The sequence below is a fragment of the Alligator mississippiensis genome, chromosome 1, assembly GCF_030867095.1.
Source record: "Alligator mississippiensis isolate rAllMis1 chromosome 1, rAllMis1, whole genome shotgun sequence".
Taxonomy (NCBI): Eukaryota; Metazoa; Chordata; order Crocodylia; family Alligatoridae; genus Alligator; species Alligator mississippiensis.
In genome coordinates, this window is record NC_081824.1 from 266802509 (window position 1) to 266816673 (window position 14165).

At 44.6% G+C, this 14165-nt stretch overlaps 1 protein-coding gene across 3 annotated transcripts in view; it reads right to left on the reverse strand.

Moving 5' to 3' along the window:
* The window catches only part of RCSD1 (RCSD domain containing 1), a 52511-nt gene that overhangs the window by 11128 nt on the left and 27218 nt on the right, over positions 1-14165 (reverse strand). For 2 of the 3 annotated variants that reach the window (XM_006262265.4, XM_019476529.2), the window contains exon 2: positions 212-319. In XM_006262265.4, the coding sequence (XP_006262327.1) occupies positions 212-319 (108 nt within the window). Of the gene's footprint in view, positions 1-144; positions 320-14165 lie in introns of those variants that run through there. The other variant, XM_019476530.2, reaches the window with a different exon arrangement.

A 14165-nucleotide genomic window follows, 5' to 3' on the forward strand; every position in this document is an offset into this window, starting at 1 on the left:
GGCCTAAGCATGCTAAAGTGTTGGCATGGAATATAGTGTTCCTAGTTTGTATCACACTCTCTGAAGTACCTTATGATTCTTTAGAATGAAAGGTGCCATGTGAAATCAAGACATTTTTATGCATGGATCACTCTGGTTCCTCACCTTCTGCAGGCAGGACAAGTCTCCCATATCCTGGCTTTGTTACCTAGGAGGCCATATCACTCCTTACCTCCTTTCCAGAAATGGCAGCTGCTTGCTCTTTGAACCTTCCTGCTAACTGAGCCACTGATGGGGATGCTGATTTCTCTACCTCTGCACTGGTCACTGCTGGTTGATTCTGAAAAAACAGAAACAAGATGTTACATGTCCATGTCTCAAAAGCACAGAAAGCAGGAAGGCTGGGGTGAATCTAAGTCAGTAATTACAAAGTATAAGAGTCATTTGTACATGTAATTCATTGACTGACAGCTCAGAGTCATTGCTGTCAGATGTCAAATAGATGGTCTGAGAACAAACTACCCATGAAAATGTGGCCTATTAATATGTTAACATTTCCTTAGCATTCTTAGTGGGATTTCAGCAATTCTGGGCACTGGTAATATATGAGGAAGCCTTTCTTTTCCAGCTGAAGATCTTGTTCCAGTTCTTCACTTCAGTGGGAATTTTTTTTTTATCCAAATCTCTCCCTTCACTGTCACTTTCCAGCAGTGGGTGGATAGAATTAGGGCATAAGAGACTTCTCTCCCAAAAGTTTCAGTTATGATGGAGGTAGAGGATGGGATGGGGGGGAGGGATCTAGTTCTGAATGGCCTTCCCTCCCACTGACTCTTTTGCAGGGAGATGGGACTGGATGAAAGAAGCCATTGCACCCAATATCTCAGCTCAGCTTGAGGGGTTTGTGTGAGTGAGTTACTGTTGTCCATTCTCTCCTAGTATCTCACCTTTCAAAGAGACGTCAGGCTATGAGAAGCCACACTACCCCCTTCACAAACACCCCCTGTCAGGCTGAAAATAGGGAAACTCAATCATGAGGTTTTGATCAACTTGTGCCATGGCCTAATGCCCCAGCCACTTCACCTCATGTATTGTTTTCTTTTACTGTAGATGTATCATCAGACACCAGTGAAAAACCAGGAAATCAGGAATCTATGGAACCAACATCTCCTTTCTTTAGCTCCACAATGTGGTATCAGTAAAAACAAAACCGGGCAAACAGCGAATAATTAATTAACTTCCTCATCCTGAGCCTTTTCAGCAGAATCTCATAAAATCCAGACAATAGGGAGATTTCCAGTCTACAGCCCACATCTCCGACAATATCACATTTCAGTCCACCATTCTTAATACTATACCTATACCACCTCCCCCCGCCCACTCACACTTCTATTCTATAGCTAGGAAAGTCCCACCAAAGCTGTTTCTAGAAGGACACACATTTCTGTGGCTAACAGAAGCCCTCTCCTCCCCCCCGATTTTTTCCTCTCCCTTGCCATTGTTCCATGTAGAAGGAATTGTGGGTTGTGCTAGTGGCATTGCCCCTTTGGCACAGCTGACAGCTCAGGTTTCCAGAAGGCCAAAGATGGGACTTTGGCCTTTATAATGGGGTAGGGCATAGTGAAAGAATTAGCAGTAGAAACTTAAGAGCATACAGTGGAAAGTTAGTTCCTTAGATAACTGTCTTTTGGACAGAAATTGGGTTAAACTGAAAAGCAGCCTGAGTGTTGCTTCACATTTGGATTGGGTTCTGGACTATGGCATTATGGTGCAAGACAGTTTCGGTTAAGGAGCATCCTGCCTTAAAAACACACATAGCTAGACCTTCCAGCATGTTCCCCACCTCCTCTCACTAACACCAAAATCCTCCAACAGCATCCTTTCAATCGTGATCCATTCACTCAATATGTTAGCAATATCACTGTTTGCATTTCAAAGAAGGGCCTGCTTCCTGCCTAAGAGCCCAGGTGAGCTTTCTCCTCTCAATGAACCTCCCACTAGGGACCAACTGACCTCCTTCCCATCCCTTTGTCTTTTCAAAAAGAAAAGAGTCATTGGAAAGAGGCAGACAGCCAAGGGCAAAACAGTGAGAGGACCTGCTGGAATGGCTGGCAAGATGGCTAAGATCAATGCCTCTGATAAATGATGACTCATCCGGGAGGAGCTGCAGTTGAGGTTGGTCCTGTATAGTGGAGAGGCCACATGCTGGAGAGCTGGGAGCAAAGAATGAGACATAGAAGAGAAGGAGGAGTTGCAGAGCCAGCTGGGGTGGGCTACCACTAGAAAAAGCAATCAGCCATACAATGTGGGAAATGTTCTGCCACACAGATCTCAAGCTGTTCACTACATGCAATACAGACAAGTCTCAACTAAGTTTGACACAGGCTTGGGGATTGCAGCAAAAGTGCAGGATCTGTGGTGCCCAATGTAGCCATCAGACTTTAGATCTATGAAGCAGCCACTTTTCTGAACTTCACTTTGTCTTAACAGGACCTGGCTGTCCTCACATGCACACACTTGTCGTCTTAGCAGGACAGGGTGCTTCATCCTCAGCACTCTGCCTTAACCCAGATTTCACTTGCCCAAGAGGACATGGCAGCTTTTTTTGTGGCTATTTTTCTTTGTTGTCCATAGCTCCTGAGTTTCAGCCCGAAAACTTGGCTCCCTTTCTCCAGATCTCATCAAGGCTCCAAGTACAAAGCAAAAGCTGGAATGTCCCTAAGCACTTCCCCTTTCATGGGTAAAATGCACTGTGAGTAGACTCTCTACTGTGCATGTGAGGGAGGGAGAGGTTCCTGCTCTAGTCCACAGGAAGCAGTGAACATGCCATTCTAAGATTAGAATGAGGAGCCCATGGGCTGCAAAACCACCAGCTGCCAGCTCTCCAATTACGCTGTGTGTTTCACAACAGGAAAATCCATTTTTCAGATCCTTTCTGGCCATTGCACTGCAGAATATCATTCGGCTCTTTATCCTGCAGAAGGCTTCTCTCTTGCTGCTCGTGGCATGCCAGGCTTTCCTCTTCTCTCTCTTGGGAATGTTCTTTACCTAGACACACTAAGTAAAAAGATACATGCCATCCTTTGCCCCAGTAGACGTGGAGAACTAAGGTCCCCTCTGTCTGCACTCGAGGGGCTATACAAGCAGCCTCTCTATCCCACCCGAGATGACGTACCAGGCCTCTGTCTCTTCTATTTCAAAGTGTGTACAGATGTTTGTTTCTCCATCTTGCAGGAGTTATGTCCAGGCTCACTCTCTCATTCCTACTTCACAAAGTATGCTAGATCATTCTTCTCATTTCAAATATGCTTCCTAAGCTGGGGGACATGCCTGGAGGCTGTGCAAGGATTAAGACCAATTATCAGCCTGATAAAGGTGAATGTCATTGGTATTCTCTTGTTGGGAAACTTTAGAACTACTCAGGCCAGTATTTTGTACTATTTGTAGCCAACTCTGGTTTCTCCTGGCATCTCTGAGGGAATGGTGTTAGACTTTTTCCTTCTAAAGTAGTCATGAATCTTCAACTGTGGGCTAATTAATAGGACTCAATAATATACCCTGATTAGGTAAAGATAGTGATTACTAGTCTGAGAGTTTTTTTAGTCTTGTTCAAAAAGACCATCTAAGGCTATTTTATTTGGAGTGATATCAGTTGGAAACTCTGTAGGGCTAGGGTCAGACATTCTAAAAGCCTGAGTCTGAATTGATACAATCTTTGCAGGTTAGTCTAACCTGGCTAGGCTAAATCAGTCTGTAACTGTACAGGTATCCCAGAAATGCAGGCACGCGCCTGCAGTGGCTCAGGCTCGAAGCCATGGGGGAGGCGGGTGTGCTAGAGCATGCCTCCCTACCCTTCTACAGTGCTAAGCTGAGTGGGGCATGGCCAGGCCCTGGCAGGATGCTCTGATTAGGGATGGGTTCCCCCCCCCAACAGCCCAGCTGGCAGTTGATAACACAGTGTTTATCACCCCTAACTCAGTGTTTATCACCCCATTAAGAAAACAACAGAGCTATTACCAGCTACCCATTGATTCTGCTTTTGTCCTGTCTGCCACAGCATGGACCATAGCCAGCATGTGGTCTGCTAGCTAATGCTGAGAGGTGTCTGTGTAAGGGGATGGGGGAATCCCTGCTTAGCAGGGAGTGGAGAGGGGAGGGGGGAGAAGGGGGAAGCCAGGCAGATGCCTGCAGTCTGTGCCAAGCTCCAACCAAGGAGCAGAGGGCCAGCTCTGCTCTGGAGCAGAGAGCATAGGATGCTGGGGGAGTCTGGTTTAACTTAAACCAGCAAGGGGTCTGGGGTCATAAACCAGTTTGACTCAAATCAGTTCAGTCTGATACTACATTCAACCAGGTTTATCTCAAACCAGTTTCAACCATTTTAAAACTGGTTTATGTGCACTGAACATCTGTTGTTAAAGGTTTAAACCAGTTTCTGATCACTTAAACCAGTTTGTATGTAATGTGTGTCCCTAGCCTAGGAGAGCAGTGAAGTGAGAGTTAAACTACAGCATCAGTGTTAGCAGATTGCTACCCACAAAAGATCGTGTAGTTTGTAAAAGTTTTATTTTCCATTTGCAGTTAGTGGATTCAAGAGATTATTAACACATTCCAGGATTTTTTTATTCATTTTGTTTGAAAGTAAACATAGTGGTGATTAGAGATCCCTAGACTCTAGAGAATGGAGTTCTGTTTCTAGTCACAGAACAAGTAAAGAAACACTTTAGGCTTCTCTATCTGTTCCCCACCAGTTTCCCTCCTGCGTATATTTTCCTCCTATGTATATTCTTTGTCTGTTTACTGAACATTGTTTTGGAGCAGTAGGAGCCAAACTTTCTGGCAGGCATGCCACAAGTTAGCCTTACACCCTTCTTGAGTCCCACTCTGAACCCCTTTCCCTGCTGAATCATCTCTGCTCTCTGCTCTCTGCTCCCTGCCCAATCTGCTGCTCTGCTTTCTGCTCCCTGCCTCATGCTCCCTGCCTAATCTGCTGCTGTGCTGCCTTTCCCCGCCCTGATCTGGCAAGTGCCACACACAGAGGTGGCCCACACCACCCATGGCATTTGTGTCACAGGGTGGTCATCCCTGTTTTGGAGGATCATGGATTTAACCCAAATGAGGTGAATGTGGCTGGAGATGGAAGTACTGTGATGTATTTTGAGGTTCTCAGTTCACAAGAACACCATGAAAATAAACCTAAGACCCAGAGTGGTTTGGGGGCTTGAGCTGGGCCCCCTGCACAGCCTCATTGAGCTGATGTTGGCTCTGCAATAGCACCCAAATCCCAGTAAAATCTCTGTCAGGGGGCCACAGTGTGAGACAGCTCAATAATCCTTTGACCCTGTATTCCTTCAGATGTGTTCATCTTTATGACCAAATAGATCATGCTTTTTAATGAGTATGCTTTCTGCCTATGGCAGAAAATGGATACTGCGAGAAGACCTTGTCCTTGGACCAGTTTATAGCCTGAGGAAGTGGGGCAAATTTAATTAATTTTCATCAAGAATCTAGTCTGGTTTAAGAAACACTGAAATACCAGCTACATTACATCAGTGACTTATATTTCCTCCCCTTTCTCTCCAAAATTTTGACTCTTCTGGTCTTTTCAGTTACTGAGATAATGATACTTTGCTCCTTTTGTCTGAGAATCTCAAAGCCTTTTACAGCTGTTAATTGCTTCTGGCTTACAACATGCCTAGACTCCATCACTGTTTATATTAGTACCTGTTCATCCCCCATCCCCCATCTGTATTTAAATATATTATTTTTGTGGCCAGTTTCCCATCAGCCCTTCTGGTTCTCAGATCCCACAGTACTTTCAGTGCTTCACTAGACTTCCTCTCCACCTCTTTCTTGACTGTTTTCAGAGCACTTTGTAGCACCAAAGCTCAGTGGGGCTTCCCTTATCCAAGTAGTTCTCAAGTGGCCTTCTTTCTGCTTGTAGCTCTTAAAAGTTTTTCTTACCACAAATACATCTTCATAGGTCAGAGGCTCAACACAAACATGGCAAAATAACCAGATCAACAGATTAATCAAGCAGATTAATAGCAAGTACCCAGTCCACAACCAAACTATCTTTGGTAGATCAAAGAATGGAACTACAGCAATCTTGATCTTCACAGCCCAGCAATAACCACTCTTTAGTTTCTCCCTGCAATAAAGGGGGAGTATAAAGCCAGGGCAGAGAAGGCAGATGGTTTTGCCTGTGACAACATGTGCTGTTGTACATGAGATGAGATCAGTATTTCTGCATACCACCCTTTCTAGAGGGTTGCCATATCAGGGATTCAGCTTTTTATTTTTTTGGCATGCTTGCTGCTGAAGGTGCTCCAACTTTGCATTCCTATCCCATATTTCATAAAAGTGTGACAGATGTGGCTGGGATGCTTTCCCCATCCCTTTCACCACTAGGCTCAGCTACACTTCACTGGAACAATCTGACTGTCGATCAGCAGTGGGAGCTTTGCAATTCAATCAGCAGTGGGAACTTTGCAAATGTGGGTGCAGAATTTTCACAGGAGCCAGACCTTGACCAGAGAGCTGACTCCTTCGAGAGACAGATGCAAGCACTGGCCTTTCTATAATCAGAACTACATGAAAAACTCCTCTTTCCCAGTTAGCTTTCCCTTGATCATCTCCTTGTACAGGCATACCCTATGAACTAGTCAACCTATTTTTCCTCCAGAGGGTAAGAGATGGTTTCCTTGATTTTTCAGTACTCGGGAGGTTCTTACAGCACCTATTAACAGATTGCTACCTATAAAAGTAGGTAATGGGTTCTTAATATCAAGATACACGCAGAGGTGACACTGCAGTTTCCTTTAAGGCCAACAACAAATACTTGCCAAGTGACTGAAACTCCAAGGCTAATTACAAACAGTCAAAAAGCCCAAGGCTGAATTGATTCAATCTTTGCAGGTTAGTCTAAGGTGCAGAAATTGAACCAACAAGCAAGTGAACTGGGATTCACCTTTGATTCCAGAAATGCAGCCACATGCCTGCAGTTGCTCAGGCCAGAAGCTGGGAGGTGCTAGAGCACGCCTCTCTGCTTGGCTGAAACAGACAGCTTGGGCCAAGGCTAGCCCACCCACCCTGTGAGGGGAGGCTTGTGGGAAAGGTGCAAAGCATCCTGGGATTCTGGGAGACTGTGAGTGTATGTCTACATATACTTTTATGCATGCCTAAACTTACTGCTCATTTGCCCAATGCACAGTAAGGGGATTTAGGCACACATCTATGCACATACACAGTACAGTGTATCAACACAGTGTGTGGACTGCCAGTTCACATATACAGTGGTAATGCGCCTTAGTATGTCTACATGTGCATTAAGGTGTTTTAGCTATTCATTCCTAAATTTGATACTTGCTTTTGCAGGTATCAAATTTAGGCACTAAGAGCCTAAAATCGCCATTTTTAAGGTGCGTTAAGGGTGCACATGTATAAACGCATGCCCTTAATGCCCCTTATATTGAACTAAAATGCCTTAAATCGGCATGTGTAGATGCACCCTGACTTAACTTGAAGCTGGAGGGGATCTGGGACAGAAGTTCAATAAACTGATTTTAAAGTAAAACAGTTATATCTGATACTACATCCATCCAGGTTTATCTTAAATTGGTTTCAGCTCTTTTGAAAGCAGTTTATGTGCATGGAACTTCTGTTGTGTTAAAGATTGGAGCCGGTTTCCAATATCTTATACTGGTTTATGTTTAATTTCTGTCCCTAGCCTAAGAGAAACATAGCACCTCAGAAATGGCCTCTCTTCATTGCTGAGCAAAATAGCACTTCCAAGGCAAATGACTTGCTTTTTAGTTTAATGTTTCCTACCTACCACACATACATTTTAATGTGAAGGTGTTACAGAGTCCAAGCAGCCAGACAAGACAGAAGGTCTCAGGTCTTGTCCACCTAGAAAAGTTTTATCATATATGCAGGTAAGGATGTGTACTGTACTCTGTGACCTAGAGACAAAAGACTGTTTGTGTCTCATTGCTAATCTCCCATACCAACCCTGTCCAGTTTCAGATTAATTTTTACTCAAGACGGAAAATATAATTTGGGCTGGATCCATGGGCTCAGCCTCTTGTTCCTAGGCCTGGCAGTATTGCAGAACTGGCCTGCATAGATGTAATGGAGCATATACAGCCAAATCAGCCATTTTTTTCTGTTTGGCAGCAGGAAACAGATGGGGTAAACTTTTGTTTTCAATCTCCTGTTGCAGGCACCTGTTTAGTCAGCGCGCACTGGATTTGTAAATGCAGGTCATTGTCACAGTTTCACAATTTCATAGTTGGTAGGGTCAGAAGGGACCTGAGCAGATCATCAAGTCCGACCCCCTGCCATGGGCAGGAAAGGATGCTGGAGTCAAATGACCCCGGCTAGGTGATTAAAGATCAGCAGTTTGTAATTAAAGAAGAGACACATTAAGGGTTGTACCAGAGAATGCATTTTTACTACCAAAAAGTTTGAGAGAATCTCCTTTTTATTTTACTTGATTTTTTTTTCACATCTGACTCTGAGTTAAAATCCAAGTTGTTCTGGACTGATCCCTTTAGAAGAAAAAGGTTCCTAGCCTGAAACTGAAAGTGGAAAAAGGGACTGTTTTATGTTTTCAACCAAGCCATTTGATAAATGGTGCGCATTATAGTTGGCTACAGCACTGGCATTGGAATGATATGGAGAGGAGAGCACTGCCAGAACTGGAAAAAATAAAAAGAAGAATGAAAAGTAGAAGAGGAAGGAGTAGGAGAGCACAAAACCAAGGTGAAACAAAAAAATAATCAAGAGTCAAGGGGACAGGAAAGTAGCTGAATGACAGCACAAGAAACAGGACAAAGACTGAGAATCAGCAGAGCCCATGCACAACACAAGATTGTTAATTTTCTTCGTTAGCCATGAAAGTATCAACAAAAGCAGAGCAAAGGTTACCCAGGAAGTGGGTGGGCTCAGGCTCATATTGGTCTGTACTTTACAACCCTAGAAGGAAATCCCACAATGATTATTCTGATTGGAGCTCAAGAGCATGCTGGGCTCCAGCTCTAGAAACAATACATCTAAAAGATTTAAGGTTTGAATAAGCAAACCTCTTCTAGCAACACGGACATTTCTGCATCCTGACCAAGCATCTTTCTTTCCCTCCCTACACCCTGCTCCACAAATCATTGCATTGGGCACTTTCCAGCACACTGATGCAGAAGGGATTTGTGTGTTGTATTCATCCCTTTGGTTTCTTATCTGTATTGAAGCCTCTCCTTGCTTTGGTGGTGTTAATGTAACTATTCACAGAACTGCTTTCAGAGAGATGCTTGGGCTGGGGTTGCTTTGAACTATCGTTACAGTAAGTGTCCTATTATTATTTATCAATATAATTTGGCAGGGACCAGAACCTCATTCTGCTAGCTGCATTCCCTACCTTTGAAAGAGTAGGACTGGAATAAATGTAAGCTCCTCCCCAACACTTCAGGTTGGGATAACTGTGAGAACTGCATTGTCCAACACTCTTTCCCATCCCTCCCATCATGGAAGAGGTAGAGACTAGTACAGTTCAGAGCTCTTCCATTTTCTAGCGTTTAGGGTACAACTGAAGTCTGGGTTCTACTCCAGATCAAGGTTGTTCTTTTTTTTCTTTTTTTCTTTTTTAACAAAGCTTCAGTCAGGAGCTGAAGGCATTTGATCCATGTAATGGATCAGAATTTAGCAGGACATAAAGATCTCAGACTCCAGGAATTTCCTATCCTCTTTCCTGGAGATGGGGATTCGGATGATTGGGAAGAGGAGAAATTACGTGCCTCTATGGCTTTCCCAAGTCCTCGCTGCCAGAAAGCAGGTATGAAATATAAAAGAAAACTTAGCTGAGGAAAAAAAGGATGACTTCTACTAAAGGTGCAAATATTAGAAAGGGGAAAGAAAGATTAATATATTGTAAGGCTGGAAGGGACTTTGGAAGATCATCAGGTCCAGCCCCCTGCACTAGGCAGGAAAGACAACTGGGGTCAGGTGATCCCAGCAAGGTGACCGTCCAGTCTCCTCTTGAAGATTTCCAGGGTAGGTGATTGCACCACCTCTGGAGGGAGCTTATTGCACAGTCTGGACACCATAGTTGTGAAGTAATTTTTCCTAATGTTGAGCCTGAAATGGTCTTCCAGGAGTTTGTGACTGTTAGTCCTAGTTTTCCCCAAGGCTGCCCTGGTGAACAGTTGTTCAACGAGCCCTTGATGTATGCCTCTGATGTAGCAGTAAGCTGCTACCAATTCCCCTCTCAGCCTTCTCTTTTTCAGGCTGAAGAGTCCCAGATCTCTCAGCCTTTCGTATGGCTTGCCACGCAAGTCTCTGATCATACGAGTGGCCCTTCTCTAGACTCTCTCAAGTTTTACCACGTCTTTGTTAAAGTGCGGCGCCCAGAACTGGATGCAGTACTCCAGCTGCGGTCTCACCAATGCCGAGTAGAATGGGAGAATCACTTATTTGGTTTTGCTGGAGATGCATCGATTGATGCATACCAGGGTATTGTTAGCCCTGCTGGCTACAGCATTGCACTGCCGGCTCATGTTCATACTGTGGTCAATTATTACCCCCAGGTCCCTTTTGTTCGTAGTGCTGGTCAGGTTGGTGTTGCCAAGCTTGTAGGTGTGCAAGGGATTGTTTGTCCCCAGGTGGAGCGCTTTACATTTTTTGATGTTGAACTTCATCTGGTTCCAGTCTGCTCAACCTGTAAGCCTATCTTGGTCCACCTGCAGCCTATCTTCAAGCGTGACCACGCTTCTCCAGAACTTGGTGTCATCCGCAAACTTGGCCAGTGAGCTCTTCACCCCCACACCCAAATCATTGATGAAGATGTTGAATAGCACTGGACCAAGCACTGACTCCGGTGGGACACCACTGGCCACTTCTCACCAACATGACATGGATCCATTCATTAGAACTGTCTGGGTCCTGCCCCGCAGCCAGTTTCCTACCCACCTGATTGTCTCACAGTTAAGCCCACAGTCTTCCAATTTCTCATGAGAACATCGTGGGATACCAGATCAAAAGCTTTTTGGAAATCATGGTATATAATACCAATATCTTTGCTCTTATCCAGGTGGCGAGTCACCTGATCATAAAAGATGAGGTTGGTAAGACAAGACCTGCCTGCGATGAAGCCATGCTAACTGTCATTCAGAATCCTACCTTCTGCAAGCCTATTGCACATAGACTCTTTAATGCATTTTTCCAGGATTTTCCCTGGGATAGAAGTTAGGCTAATTAGCCTATAGTTATCGGGGTCCTCCCTCTTACCCTTCTTGAAGATGGGCAAAACACTGGCCCTCTTCCTGTCCTCAGAGACCTCCCTGGAGCTCCATGAGTTTTGGAAGAGCTTCACCAGGGGTTCTGCGATGACTTTGGCCAGCTCCTTCAGCACTCTCGGATAAAGTTCATCTGGACCTGCTGTCTTATATATGTCCAATTTCTTTAATTAACCACACACCAGTTCTACGGCAATAGTAGGAAGGTGGTCATTTGAACCCTGCTTATTCTGTACCCTAACTGGTGTGATTTTCCCCCTGGCCCAGTGGAAGCCTGAAGCAAAGTAGTCATTCAGGAGTTCAGTTTTCTCCTGAGTGCTGGTGACTAGCTGTCCTGAGTTGTTGAGCAATGACCCCATGCTCCCATTCCTTTTCCTCCCATTCCCTACATACCTAAAGAAGGAGTTCTTGTTGTTTTTGATTCCCGTTCCTAATTTTAGTTCAGATGCTGCCTTAGCTTTTCTAATCTGATCCCTACAAGTGTGGGCCATAGCTATATAGCCCTCCTTGGGGACTGTCCCTAGCTTCCATTGGCTGTATACCTCTTTCTTAGAAAGAGCTGGAGGCTCAGAAAGAAAAGAATTTCAGGCTGGTGTTAGCACATACAATCTGGCTGTGAGGGAATCCCATGGCATAGGGAGAGATGTGATAAGGTTTCAAGCATGTTTTGCTGAATTTCTGTTCACTGTATGCAGTGCCTGGCATTTTGAAGGCACATGGAGAAGGGTTCCAGTCTGAGTTATTGAAAAAGAGAACAGAACTGGCCAGGAAAACTTGGTCCACATCTTGTGGGACAACAAATGACCAACCAGGAGCATTACATGTCCATTTTTAAGCCTTTGTTTAATCAGAGTCAGTAGACAATGCGTATGAAGGGTTCCCAAGATCTGGGAAGGTGGTCATCATATGTAACCGAGTTGCACTTGCAAGCTGAGTTCAGGGAAACCTTTATGTTATGCTAGCAAGCCAAAGAACTCCAAACACGCAGCAAACAACAGGGGTTCTCACAGTAGAATCTGTAACCCTACAGGCTATCAAAGTTGTGTAGATGGGTCTCTTCACCCAGTACAATGGCCTGGAAGGCAAGTTAAAGACCTCTCTGATTTCCAGAGCACATATCTCTTCCTGTGGAATCTTCCAGCTATTGTCTCTGTGGCTTCTGATTATTCCCTGACAAGGAAGCTCTTATTAACCAGCGTTCCCTCTAAGCTGTGTGGCATGCACGGTTGCGCAGGCACGCTCATGCACGCTGCCAGGCACACCTGTGCGGCTGTGCATGCTGAACAGCTTAGAGGGAACACTGTCATTAAATACAAATAATAATGCCAGAAATAAGAGGCACTGAAGCTGGCAAAAGGACAGGAACTCCTAGACTATGAATACTGCCCTAAGAAGCTAGGAATTGTCGCTAGAAACCAGTACTCTCCACCAGGCTTCTTCAATCCTGATTTCAAGTGTAGTGCACCCCAAATGTACAAGTCATTTTGTGCTATAAAGTGTGTTGCCTGTCACTGTGTATCCTGTTTGGATGTAAAGCATGATCATGTTTTCTGTGTGATTGTTGTATATTGTGCCTCCTCTAGGAGTAGAGAGGACGACCTCCCATCCCATCCAGACCACTGCTGTAAGATTCCTCAACAGGACCTATAAAACCAGTTTAGTGACTCTGGCCAAATCCTGAAGTGCTGACTCCCTTTGAATTCATTGGTCTGCATTAGCAGTGTTCCAATGAGGCTGCTTTTTGGCTGGGGCCCTGGATGAGGTCAGAAAAGGTATTTAAGGTTGAGGCTATCTGGGCTGGGGGGTTCTTTATTTTTTTTCCCCTGGGTCCCCTGGAGAGGGGATAGGGAATGCTGGAATGCTTGCTGGAGCCTGAGGCCAGGTAGTATAGAGATAGCCAGGGTATGGAGACAGCCATGTCCCCCGACCCTGGCAGCAAGGAGCTCCCAGACCCTGCTTCCTGATGGCGAATGGAGAGTGGGGACTGGGATTCTTATCTCCCAGTGCCAGTCCTGCAACTGAGTAGCTGATGCTGGGAGTTGAGAGATATTTAGGGTTGATTCTGAAAAAAATGGCAGTAGGAAAGATAAACATTATTTTACTCTGGATAATTTGAATAGAAGCATCCAGTTAAGCACTTTTCAGTACAGACCTGAATTAATTTGAAAAGCTTTTCAGCAGTATATAGGTTGCAGGTTTTAAAGGGGGAGGGACAGGGTAAGCTCACCAACGAGTATATCAAAGGGAACTTGGAAGATTTCAGTCAAAAGTCAAAGGTTGACATAAGCCAAATGACCCATGAGACTAGCATGGTGAAGGCACACAGGTTTCTAGTCAACAGCACACAAAGAGACTAGCATTGGATTTGGTCACCTTGATTCACCAGCTCATTTACAACTGGGACACTTGGAGACAACCTTTAGCATGAGCCCAGAGTAGCACTAAGCCCTGGGACCATAGTAAAGTGCCTCAATTGCTTTGCCACCATGTCTCATTGAAGACTTCAGAGAAAGAATTGTTTTTAAAAGGAGAAATCAATTTTGCTTAAACCTATTCGAGATACACATGTGCCCCAAACATCTCAGTGTTTAAATGTACTCTGAATTAGTTTCCTTGTTAAAAAAAACTGCAGATTCCTTAAAGGGACCAGTCATGGTTTTTCCTGGAAGCTCCCCAGAACAGCTACCATCTTGGAGCTTACAGCCAAAGATCAGACAAAGTTTAGTGTGAGGATATTCTACCTCTGCATCAGTGACAGAGAGAAAACATAATAACTACAACTACAGCTACTAGTTTAAAGAACCAGCATTCAAAATGTCTTGGCAGAGAACATCTACAAAGGAACTAGAGGAACATTAATAACGAGCAAGCACTTGTCAAAAAAGGGACTGCTGCTCTGAGTTG